Raw genomic sequence first — 13086 nt, forward strand, 5'->3', positions numbered from 1 at the left:
CACCCACTAATTCCAGCCACTCCTGTCTGGGATAACATTGCAATTGCAAAATCTTAGCCAAGGCTAAAGCTGCTCTTTTCCCTTCCCACAGGACTTGGCTTCAGCTTCTCACGTGGAATTGATTGAAAAAATTCTGCCAGAAAATATATTTTGACAAAACCCCCAAACTTTTGACTAAAATAAATATGTGAAAAATACCTGCTTTCCAATGGAAACCACAAATTTCTGCTGGAAATCAAAGAAGTTGGTCGAAAAATTTGAGTCAGAAGTGTCCCAGGATCACCATGTCCTCCTGGCAAGGGACATGCAGCGTGGGAGATATGACATGTCCAGGGAGCTGTTCATGTCAAAATACGAGACACTTGGACTAAAAACCTCATTGAGTAATGTAGCAGCTCTTACATATACAGTCTGGGAAACATTTTTGGCCGTATGTTAGAATTTTGGGGTAAAGGGAGAGATTTAAAGGAAGAAAGAACAACAGTTTAGAAAAAAATTAAGTGGTAGATCTTTAGATTTTTCCCTGTGGGCATAGAGGGAAATAAACACAAAGGCAAACCCCACCCCATACCACCCCCCCCCCCCCCCCCCCCCCGCCTACCCTGCACCTCCTATTTTCTGACCATTCTATTAGTATTTTACATGGTAGCTTTTAATAAAGAAGCTTAAGTGAGGGAAACTTGGTTGTGGTCTTTTTTTATGTGGTGAAAACTAAACTCTGTAATGAGTATAAATAAGGCTGGCTTATTTCCGATGAGGCCCTCATAATAGTGCTCCTTTGTGTATTCTGGGGCCATATGAATGCATTCAAAAGTGGATGATACTACAAACTGATTAAAAAATCATATATTGTATGTATATATAGCTTGAAATCTGATCGACTTTGAATGAAAAATGCTTCCTATTATATTTGTGCATCAGAAGAGAACAGATACAGAGAGCAAAACTAAAGAAGTACTGAAGTGGCAAAAGGAATTTTGCTGTGTCTGAGTGCTTTGAAGTAACTTTAATGTGAAGATTGCTGGTGTTTTCTGCCAGTTGGTCTCAGCATTCCAGTTCTTGTTGGACAGCCTGTGCAGGATGGAAGTGCAAGTGCAAAGCACAAGTTCAGTAAGTGCTGGAAGTCTCTGGAAGCTGTTGGAGAGCACATTTGTGTGCTGGAAGCAAACTCTTACAGTCACTTCATTGCAGGCAGTGCTAGTGAGTATGGCACGTTTCCCATTCTGATTTCCTTAACTGGCTTTACCCCATACACTCACACAGGTATCTCTGTAGCACATTTCTCTATAATCCAGAGCAGGAAATTGAATTAATAAAAAATATTGTTTCCCCCAGTAGATTAGCATTTCAAATATATATATATATATTTTTTTTTAACAGTAATGGACTAGTTCTGAGAACCACATTTCTCAGAGTTTAAACCATGATAATTTTATTAATTAGTGCTAATGTATAGGATCTTTATACTTCCAACTGTTAGATTATGTAATGGATGGATTTTTTTTTTTTTAAATTTGTAGCTTAAGATATAACTTCTATCTGCTCTTCTTTATGATTCTGGACAGGAATGTGTCTAGATCTGGGCTTCCCGGTTTAAGAAGGACAAGGAATTACTGGATGGCACAGATGGTAGCAGAGAGCTACAAAGATGATGAGGTGTCTGGATCATCTTTCTTATGAGGAGAGACTGAGAGAGCTGGGTCTGTTCACCTGGAGAAGGCTGAGAGAGGATCTCATCAATGTTTATAAATATCTCAAGGGTGGGTGTCAAGAAGATGGGACCAGATTCTTTTCACTGGTGCCCAATGACAGGATGAGGAGCAGCAGAAGCACAGGAGGTTCCCTCTGAATGTGAGGAGGAACTTCTTTATTTTGAGGGTGACAGAGCCCTGGAACAGGCTGCAGAGAGGTTCTGGAGTCTCCTTCTCTGGAGACATTCAAAACCTGCTTGGACACGTTCCTGTGCGATCTGCTCTGGTGAACCTGCTTTAGCAGGTGGGTTGGATGAGATGATCTCCAGAGGTCCCTTCCAACCTCAACCAGTCTGTGATTCTGTGAATGAAAATCGTAGTTCCTACTTGACAGTCAATCAGTCAAAAATAAAATAGATTCAGGATAAACAAAGTAAGGATAAAGGATTTTGATTTAGAAGATACAGAAATGTCTAACTGATCTCCCAGTTACTTCTGGGAATAGCCATGAGAAGAACTTTTCTTCTGAAGGGTATCAGCTCTTCTTCTTCTTGTAGTGTAAAAGTAGAACTGTCAGAAGTTTTTAGACTTTAAAAAACTCATGTTACTAGAATTAGGGGGAAGTTTTGAGGCACAATCCAGAACTGATCTTTTATATGAGCTAAACATTGTGTTGTCTTCTTATAGCTGGTAAGTTTAGGCACACAGTGCAACCATTTTCAGATGATAGAAGTGGAGCATGTCAAGTGTACCCTGCTGAAGTTTGCTGACGGCACCAAACTGAGTGGGGAAGCAGACACTTCTGAAGGGAGACACACCCTACAGGAAGACCTGGAAAGGCTGGATGAGTGGGCTAACAAGAACCTTTAGAAGTTCAACAAGGGCAAGTGTAAGGTCTTGCACCTGGGCAAACATAATCCAGGGGTGCAGCAGAGGCTGGGATGTACCCCGTTGTGAAGCAGCTCTATGGAAAGGAGCCTGAGTGTCCTGGTGGACAGCAAGATCAATATGAGTGAACAATGGGCTGCTGTGGCACAGAAAGCCAACAAGATGCTGGTCTGTATAACCAAGGGTGTCACCAGCAGAGGCAAGGAAGTAATTGTTCCGCTCTACTCAGTGGTTGTCAGGTCACACCTGGAATACTGTGTTCAGTTTTGGTCCTCGCTATACAAAAATACGTGGACAGGCTGTAGAGGGTCCAGAAAAGGGCCACAGGGATGATCAAAGGGCTGGGAAGTTGCCATGTGAGGAAAGGCTGAGAGAACGGGGCTTGTTCAGCCTTGAGAAAATAAGGCTTAGGGAAGACCTCCTCGCCATGTTCCAGTAATTAAGGAGTGGATGCAGTGAAGATGGATACTCCCTTTTTACAAGGAGTCACATCACAAAGAAGACGGGTAATAGGTACATGTTGTTCCTGGGGAGGCTCCAATTTGATATAAGGAAGATTTTTCTCAGTGAGAAGAATCAGCCATTGGAAGAATCTCCCCAGGGAAGTGATAGATTCCCCAACACTGGACACTTTTAAGATTCATCTGGACAGAGTGCTGGGCCATCTTCTCCAGACCATGCTTTTGCTGAGAAAGGTTGGACCAGGTGATCTTTGAGGTCCCTTCCAACCAGATATTCAATGGTTCTATAATCTTTTACAGATGTTTAGAGGATATGGAGTAGTGAATGTTTTTGGTATCACTCTTCAGTTACTTTTGCAGTCATGAGTGTAACACGTCTGTGCAGAAGGGTCTGCAGTTCCTAGGCCTTCCTAAATTTGCTTTGGCTTATGGTACTTCAGGTAACCCAGGACATAGACCATTTCTGTACCACATTTACAGAGGTCTGCTGAAGACACTGGTCTGAAGAACCCTTATTTCCTCTTGGACTGGTGGCTGGGAGTAGTAATAGAGACCACGGAATCTATTCAGATAATTTTACTTTTTCTGTTTTAATCTTCTCTTCCAGCTTACTTTCTCCACATGCTGTAGCACCATGAGAACTGCAGGTGCACGATAAATTAGGGCAAGGCACGCACTGATTTCAGACTAGCAACATGGCTAGAGACTACTCATACGTTGAAACTGTTAGGGAAGAGGGAGCACTCAGGGATGTTTGGTAATGTGCCGACTGATGGGTTCGGAGAGAGGTGATCTCTCCTGGTTACAATATCCCATTTCTGTCCTGTATCAGGGAGCACATCGAGGCAGCTCCCTTTACGGGGCAGAGTGCAGATAGCAATAAAATGCTATGTAGGATGTAATGGTATTTCTCTAATTTTGTATTGTAGAGATGAGGGTTTCATCCAAATTTCAAATTCCTTCAGAAACTGCTAGAGCACAAAGTTCAAGTGAAAGGAAAGATTGCTTATGAAGATCTTACTTTATTGGGGAATTTGTTACAAACAGAGCAGGCAGGTGGTTTTGTTTGTTTGTTTGTTTTAATAAATTCTACCACTACTAGAATTCAGAATCTAGGAACATTGAAGGAAATTATATTTTTGTTACAGTTTGTTATCTGTCACTTTATCTAGAGGTGTAATACCTGGAAAACTGTGTATTCTGCTGAATCTTTTGTGTAAGAATAGTATCACGTTGTTACCTCAGCCCTTTCATTGCAGATGTTTTAGATACTGCAAGTAGAGCTGAGCTTTAGTCAGTAGACTGACATAAAACAGGAGAAACTTTCACACAACAGTGATGACCTATAGCTTAGTTTTTCAATGAGGATTCCTAAATGCTGGATATATGTTCAGTCTTATGGTGAATGTCAGGTCTGTTCCATAAATCAATCAAGATGGAGGGTTCACACTACAATGAATTTAGAAGCAATGCAGGTTCAATGTATCCCTGCTCCTCCTTCCTCCCTCATTGGACTGCACTCTAAAGTGACTTGTGGCCATAATTTGATGACAGGAACAAGTAGTTGGGGATGAGAAAGAGGCAAGGGTACCTTGTTCCGAAACTCTTTGTTGGCTTAAACCAAGAGCTTGATGTGGAACACTGGCCTACTGACTAGTAGTCTTGAATTCATGATATTGATACTTTTCAACCCTGCAGAAAGCAACAGATGTGAAGGAAGCATCCTCCTGTCCGAAGAACCAATTTTTGGCTGACATTAATAGTTTTTCAGTGGTCATCATGAAATCAGAGCATAAACCAGAGAAACTTCAACATGTCATGTCTGTGGTTCAGAAATTTGGTCATTGGGCTGGTGGGTACAGTTGCACTCTATTTGGTAACAAATCTGGTTTATCTGCTTCTGTGCTGTCCTATAAGTTGTTTGTGGGGACACACCATTGCACTAGTGCCTGAAATATCTGTGTGGGTATGCCCAGTGGTATTGCCAATCCAACCATGGAGAGTTGTGCATAGCCTGAAAATACACCTGGGGTGCTTCTTGAGCTTTAACCTGACCGGTAGTTCTAGCTTCAGCTTGGTTTTGCTATCCTACGGGCTTAGCTGAATTTCAGTAAGCAGTGATTTTCTGATAGTCCCATGGTGTCAGGAGCTGTTGTGGCAAGATGAACTGCGAGTTATCACTCTCTGCAAAGTCCAGCATGTCTCTTTGGTAAAACAGGCCCTCAAACTTTTTCATGCTCTACAGTGACTCTAGTCTGTGTTAGGTGTGGGAGCAGCCTTTATCTTCCCAAGATTCAGCAATCTGTAACCAAGAAATATGAAAATTCTCACTGTTATCAGCCTCTTTTAAAGAGCAAATGTTGAAGTTATCATGTAGAAGTTATACATGCCTGAAGTAGCTTTCTTCAGGGGAGATCTAACGTACAGACATGGCCTCTTCCAGAGGCCAAGGTACATAAAAAATTTCCGCTTTTTCTGCATGAAGTGCAGGAGACCTCTCTTGGATGTTGTCTCAGGTAACAAAGAGGAGACAAACAGGAACGTAGTAATTACAATACAGAGAAGGACAGTGCTGTTGTGTTTCTATGCATATTCAGTTATCTGTCAATGTAAAGAATGACGCACATGCAGTAGATGTGAGTCAAATAGCCACACACACTTCTGGAAAGTGCAACCATGACAGTGACAAGAACAGTATATATGAACTAGTGCAGACAAGCAGTCATTGCAGGGGACAGGAGGGACAGCTCCTAGTTTCATCCCAGATCTAGAGGTAGACTGTCAGGATTTCTGCTACAGGTGGGTGGGATGGTGCAGTCATGGTGCTGAACTTAACAGATACTGTCTACAGAATGCCATCTGGTTGGGGGTGTTGTGTCTGTATTGGAAAAGGGATGGCTTGGAATAGAATTGTTATAGCAAAAAGCTGTAAGACTGTCAAAACAGATATTCTATACTGAAAAATTATAATCTTAAGAAAACAATAATTAAAATCAATGTGAATGTCTAAATCCAGGTTCTGATGTGGCCATTGTTTGCTAGCTCATTAAACAACCTTTGCTGCCATCTGTGTGTGTGCAAGTGCAGTATGAAATATGATTTTTTTTTTCTTCTGCTCCATACAGAGCTTGGATGGAGAGCTGAATTTTAACATGCAAGCATTGCTGGGGCAGCTTGGGACATAAAGTCACTACTAATATACTTCATTTTTTGATATGATTGCTGACCTTTTTTCTTAGAGATGCAACTTTGACACAATAACACAGTGGTTAGTCAGCCTCCTCTATAAAATCAGGGTCTGCAGTGAAGGTGGTTCTTCGTGGTTCTACCTGGATTAATAAACACAACAGGAAGTTAAGGCCAAATAAGCCAGACTTTCAGAATACCCAGGGAAGCTCAAATACTGTGGAATGAAAAGGAATGGGCAAAGATTTGTGACATGCTTTGATTCCTTGAGCAGCAGGAAAAAAAGCCACATCTACTGATTTGCTGGTATAGCCTCTGTATAGGCATAGTGCCCTGTAGATTCATGCTTGCCTGACATCTTTATCCAATCTGAACACAGGATTTATTGCTTTTGTAGTGCATCTTGGCTCCTATGTCAAAAGTAGCCTTCATGGAAAAAGAAACCTGAGTATTTTTGGATCTCAAGTTTATGAATGAAAGGCCTTGATTTAATTTTTCTTTGAAATTAAACAAAAAAATGTACAAACAGTAACTGTAATCCCAGATGCGCAAGCATGTGACTTCGAGTCCTGAACCTGTGAAACATTGTGGATGTAATTTGAATTGCACTGCAAAAACTGGAAGGAGTTTCTGCTCTTAAGAACTGTTGGGCAAACTCCATGAAACAACAATAACAGTTACTTATTTGTACAAGTTTGCTGTGGGATGTATTGAGTCTGTGACAATGAGATTGGAGGCAGAAGGTATCTGGCAGAGGGGACTTCGAAGCACATTGTGTGAAGATCTCACTGACCTGCCTTTGGGGTCCTAGAACATAAATCCCATTGTTGCTTGTTTTTGAAGAGTGCTTTTCCTCTATTCGTATGATTTCCTCTTTGATCCTTAGCCTCATTGTGGCTTTCCCAGCTGTCCAGGAAAGCTGTAAGACCTTGGAGTGTTTCAAAAGAATCTTTACATTTGTCTGTCCTTGTAGGTTTGAATACAGCAGCTGCAGGAACACAGTGTTGCTGCATTTCTTCCTGCTCTAGAGCAATTTAAGAAGGCTGCACTGACTGCAGCAAGAAAGTGCGGAGAAAATGAAGCCCTAAGAGTGGGATATCTCAATTGATCGATTCATGTGGGCTGGGATGTCAGTAGATTCTTTGCTTTAGATTTAGTACTGCTCTGCATGTGTTGAATTGGAAGGGCTATACAATGGGTTTGCAATGTTAGCAATCCCTGAAAAAATGCCAAGACACAAGAGACCAAAGCCGTGTCTGATTGCATGTGTCTCTTGGATCATGGATGTCAAAGGCCTTGTAGCTCAGTCAAAGCTGGGAGGTTGATGCAGAGATTATAGCATGAAAAAAGTTACAGCCTTTGTTAGGCAGATCTATTGTATGATCACAATAGCTTGCTATAATTCATGAAAAGCTACTTATTTCTTTTATTGGAAGCCTGGGGGCCAGGGGGGGGTTGTAGTCTGAGTCAAGTGTGGACCACGCAGTCTAGCCTATCTGATGGGTTGTGTAATTTGACTGTGGAATTGCAGCTAGGAGCAGAATTATGCTTTGCATTTATGAAGCAACTTCTATTCAGGGCTTGTTCTCTGAGGAATGCATGCAAAACACCAGAGGAACAAGACACAACTCCTCCTAGTGCATCATGTTTGACAAATTAACTTTTGACCTTTCAGTGACTTTGTACAAAATGGGAGCATCTGCCCCAGTATACAGAATTTCACGTTATTAGGAAGAAGATAGTTTTTCTGTTTCCCTTTGGACTGTTACGCCTTTGTGAGGTACAAAGCAATCTTGATGTATGCAGCAAAATAATGCTGAAAAACTGTTGGTTTTGTATTTCTGCAGTGTAATGACTGGCTTATGAGAAAAACTCAGGGATGATGATATGAAAAGAGTCTATTTTATTTTTGAATTCCAGTACTGGACAGTAGAGATTAACTCTTTTGTGCTTATTTTCAGACTGGATATTTCCATCTGCCCCATGGGGATTACTTCATTGAGCCCATTAAAAAGCAACCACAGAAGGAGGGAACACCCCATCCCCATGTTATCTATGGGACGAATATCCTTCAAAATGCTTTAAGGAGAAGACGAGCAGTCCCGATGGAAAAAGAAAAAGCATGTGGATTGAATGGTACAAATATTGCTGGATCTCTGCCTACTTGCTGCCTACTTGCCCTGCCTGCTTTCTTTGTGCATCTTTCTAAGCAGCTTTAATTTTCCAGTGGTCTCTGACTTTCCTTCTGGCAGGTTTTGTTTGTTTGTTTGTTTGTTTGTTTGTTTTAATTCTGTAAAAAGAGATTATGCAAAATGAGAGCATCTCAGTCAAAATACCTCAGAAGCCACCCATCTATGTTGCTTTCTGAAAACTTAAATCCCTGTTATGACAGCTGGGATATACTTTTCACAGTGTTGAAGCTTTCTACCCCAAATGTTATCCTCATCTTGAAATAACTCCCCTCTAATCTATGGTTTAAATTTAGGATTTCTAGATTCTCTGCGTTAGTTACCAGAATATTTAAAGACTTTTATCTGTTTCTGAAAGAGTGCAGGGCATCAACAAGAAGGTGTTTTTGGTAGAAGTAAAAATATCTTAAATATTGGTGTAGTAATGCTCAGCATTGTGTCTTTTGGGAAAACAAGCTAATGCACTATCCTGAAAAGGAAGAGTGTATTGAGAGGGTAGTTAACATCTTGTAATTACAATATTAGTTCCTTTATTCATTAAAATTACTTACTTGATGGACTTCATACCAAAAATGTGCAGATCTTGCATTGGTTCTTTGATGTTTGAAGCCTTCAAGCTGAGGCTGCACCAAACTTTAGAAAAGGTGCAGTATTAGTAGGGAAAATGAATAATAACCTTAATGATGTAAGGCTTAAGTTTGTATGAACAGAGATGCAGAATACTCAGGGGTATGTTCCTGTCTGTTTTTCACGGGTTAATGGTTAAAGAGCAGTTGGTTCTTTTCAAGAGGTGGAAAAAAAAAAAAAAAAGGAGGAATGTAGAAATTTCTAATCCTCAGTCGTGACTGCTGCTGAAGTTTGACTGCTGTGTGATATGAATGGATAAATTAAAGAAGCAGACAGCAACTCAGCCTCACTATGTTTCTGGTCATAGACCTGCTTTGCACTTCTTGCTCGCTGTTCAAGAGCAGTGTGAAATGATAGCTGGGGAAAACTAGAAAGCTAATGTCAGGGGAGAGCTATTCAATCTTCTGTGATACTAGGTAGGTGAGGATAAGGGGAAGCCATAAGAATTAATATGAATGCTGTTCCTTATTACTTTTCGTCAAATAAAAAGATATCCACTTGTTAAACAAATAACCCTGAAGCTGGAAAGCCATGAATTTCTAATGTTGATGTCTATTTTGCCTTAAATCAAAAATTTCTCCCTAATTTCTGTTTCCTCCAATGACTACTGGCATAGATAGAGAGCAATTATTTTAGATTTGCCTGTGAAAAGTGAGGAAGTATTTTTGCCTACTGTTATCCAGGTTTCTTTTATGGATGAAATAAGAGCAATAATTGTAAGCATGGAGAAGAGACAATAGGAGATACAAGGGGTCATGCTGTGTATCTGCTTTGTGTAGCTTGCTTATTTTCTTCCTATGTCTCACTTTTTACCTCTTGTATCACAGTATCACAGTATGTTTGGGATTGGAAGGCACCTCAAAAGATCATCTAGTCCAATCCCCCTGCCAGAGCAGGAACACCTAGGTGAGGTCACACAGGAACGTGTCCAGGTGGGTTTTGAATGTCTCCAGGGAAGGAGACTCCACAACCTCCCTGGGCAGCCTGTTCCAGTGTCTGTTATCCTCACTGAGAAGAAGTTTCTTCTCAAATTTAAGTGGAACCTCTTGTGTTCCAGCTTGATCTCATTACCCCTTGTCCTATCATTGTTTGCCACTGAGAAGAGCATGGCTCCATCCTCATGGCACTCAACTTTTATATATTTATAGACATTAATATCTTCAAAGTCCTGTAGAATGAGACAGAAGAAGGCTGCCTGTACCTGGACACTGGGAAAAATTGAGTGTAGCTTCTCTGAGATTTCGTCACTTAGACTAGCTAAGTTTGCTCTAGTGGGCCTTTGAATTTAAAGTGCCTGTCTGAAGATATTCACTTTAATGTGACGGAACTATTCCTTGTGGTAATATGTTCATGTTAGTCTAGGCTAACAAAGGAAATGTGGTTTGAATTAATGAAGTAATATACTGTCATTTATGTTTCTATGTTTAATGGACTCAACAAGCCTGTAGAGGCAATGTCTGCTTTTGGTGAAAGAGAAACCTTCACTGTCACGAAAGTTACCTCATCAGTGTGAAAAAGTGCATGGGGAAAATAAAGAATTTCCTTCATTGCATTTTTATCCTTTGTGTGACAGGAATAATCACTATTTTCTGTAAAGGCCTTAACTCTTAATTTGTATGTTATGTTTTATTATCTTGCTTTTGTTTTAGCTAGCTCTTCAACCAGGGTAGAAAAAAGAAAGAAGTCAGAGTCACCTCCTGTTTGCATTATGCCTTTGTTAAAGAGCAGTTGCTCCTGTTAGGAGTGAAATACAAAAAAGAACAAAAAAGAAAAGTGAGTTAATTCTTACTTTCTGTGCTAAATACATTCACTGCACAGGCTTTGGGTAATACTTGGTGCATAAATAAATTTTAAAGGTGGTAAGCTGACTCTTCCCCCTTTTCAAGACCTCAAGCACTTCACACTGTTAAGTTTGATGTCAGAAGTCTGGTACACCCACATGATATCACAGATGGTCCAGACTAATGTCTTTTGGGATCCCTTTAAGGCAAAACATTTTCAGTTTACAGGTCACATTTAATTGTACAAACGAATTCTATTTTACAGATCTTAAATCATGACTATTTTGCATTCTCAGCCCTAGCTTTGTACCCACTGGGCTGCAGTTTAACTGATGAAGAGTTGCCTGCAATGTCACTGATGAGAACTGGTTTTCAAAATCAAGTGTTTTGACCTTGTTGGCAAAGATTCATAGTAAAGAGTATCTGCTTTTCTTTATTTGAGCTCTGATTCTGTTTGCTTTTTAAACTTAAGCTAAGACAGTTGAGTAATTTCTAAGACTTAAACTTGGGAAAACCTTTGCACATCCAGGCTAAAATGTAGTGGTGGTTTTTGCTTGGAAAAGTTGAACCACCTGGAAGCTTTCAAGTCAGCACACAAAGCTGCATGGCAATAATAGCAGTTTTTTAGTCAGAACTAACCTGTCTGTCAGACGAGGAATATAAAGACTATTTGTATAGACAAAATCAAAAGAGAGAAATTAGTGTAGGAGAGAGTAGGTAGAGGATGCTGACCTCTTGTGCAGTCTTCTTCAAGAAGCCTTGTGCAGCATGCTCACAGCTTTTACTGTGGCAACAACTACACAAACCTGCAGGCTCCAACCTGCTTATCATCCATCTCATCTACATACAGCAATATTTTGGCATCATTTACATTTTTGTGCTCCTGCAATGGTCATATTAATTAGTTTATAACTTGTGGTATCCTTAACAGTTTCTGGTAGTTGGAGAAATTTATGTAAATTAAAACTTAGGTTTATGCTGTACACTTCTACTGCTGCTAAGGCAACTGCCAGATGACTCAGTCATTAGCTGCATGCAGAACTGAGTGCTAGTCTTGAAAGCAGCATAACAATACTGTACCTTGCAAGCTTATTTGAAATCTGTGTGAGAAGTGGTAAAAGTGATATATGAAAAGTGGCCCTTAGCTTTATAAATAACTTTTCTAATAATTTATGCCTGTAGGAGAGGAAAATAAGGATTTAGGAATTTGGATTTTTTTTTCTAAATAGGTTATCTTAAAAACTTGACAATGCTTAGGGATACAATGAAGAGAAAAGGAATTATCCTCCTTTCTACAAAATAGGAGAAGATCTCCTTCAGTTACTTTCTGTTTGTTTTCATGCAGTCTGCCACAAGGTGTTAGTTTGATTGTGAGCTGCAAAATGGAGAAACTGCAGTCAAGTAATGCAGCCTTTCCTGATTCATTGCTATGGAGGAGACTAATACGATACAAATAGATGGAATCCTTTTTCTTAGACTGGTGAGGTGGTCAGGTTGCTGGCATTTAGAAAGAGGGTAGTTGAGTTTATTCAGACAGCAACCCAGTGATTGCTGCAGGAAGCTGTAATATATAACTAAGGAAAGAAAGGTTTAGGGTATTAAAACAGGTCTCTGAGATTGCTTCATTGGAGCTTTAGATGTATAGAAATTGCTTTATGCTTTGCCCTATTTTTGACATTGAAAAGATTTAATAGATGGATGCTACACAGAATAGAAGTTAGGATTAGTTTGAGTTGTACATGAACCTCCAAGTCCTTGTCTGAAGAGGACTTATAAATTCTGTAACTGACAATTTTGCATTTGGAGCAATATTACATTGAGGCTGGGGTGGGATGAGGCTGGGGTGGGAGTGAGGAGACAAAGGCCGGATGCTGTGTGAAATGAGTGGAGACGTGAAGGCAGCTGAAGGAACAGAGCAGCATTTTCTGTGAAAAAATGGCTTTTAAATCTTCTGAATGATGGCTTGGTGGCATACTTCATTTAACAGGTGACTAGAATGCCATTAAGCTGTTTAGATAAAAGTTACCTGTTGTTCTTCCTAAAGGTCCTGTCTGAGTGCAGGATTTTATTCACTCATGGTCTTGCTTTTTGATGATTTACTTGATACTGTCAGACCATTCTCTTATTTTTTTTCTGTCTTGCAAGTGTACAGCATGAATTGTTAGTCTTGGCTTTTGACAGTGAAGTCCTTTGTTTAACCACTTGGAAGAAGGAAGGAAAAATAGCCCAGGACACTGTTTTATTCTCAAAGGATAGCCTATCT

The 13086-nt window shown here is 40.1% G+C and overlaps 1 protein-coding gene across 1 annotated transcript in view; it reads left to right on the plus strand.

Moving 5' to 3' along the window:
* The window catches only part of ADAMTS12 (ADAM metallopeptidase with thrombospondin type 1 motif 12), a gene marked incomplete at both ends in the record, with an annotated part of 180521 nt that overhangs the window by 60729 nt on the left and 106706 nt on the right, over positions 1-13086 (plus strand). The window contains one exon of the mRNA XM_080363013.1: positions 8188-8362. Coding sequence (XP_080219139.1) covers positions 8188-8362 — 175 coding nt within the window. The remainder of the gene's footprint in view (positions 1-8187; positions 8363-13086) is intronic.

This window comes from Nesoenas mayeri (assembly GCF_963082525.1).
Source record: "Nesoenas mayeri genome assembly, chromosome: Z".
NCBI classification, from domain to species: Eukaryota; Metazoa; Chordata; class Aves; order Columbiformes; family Columbidae; genus Nesoenas; species Nesoenas mayeri.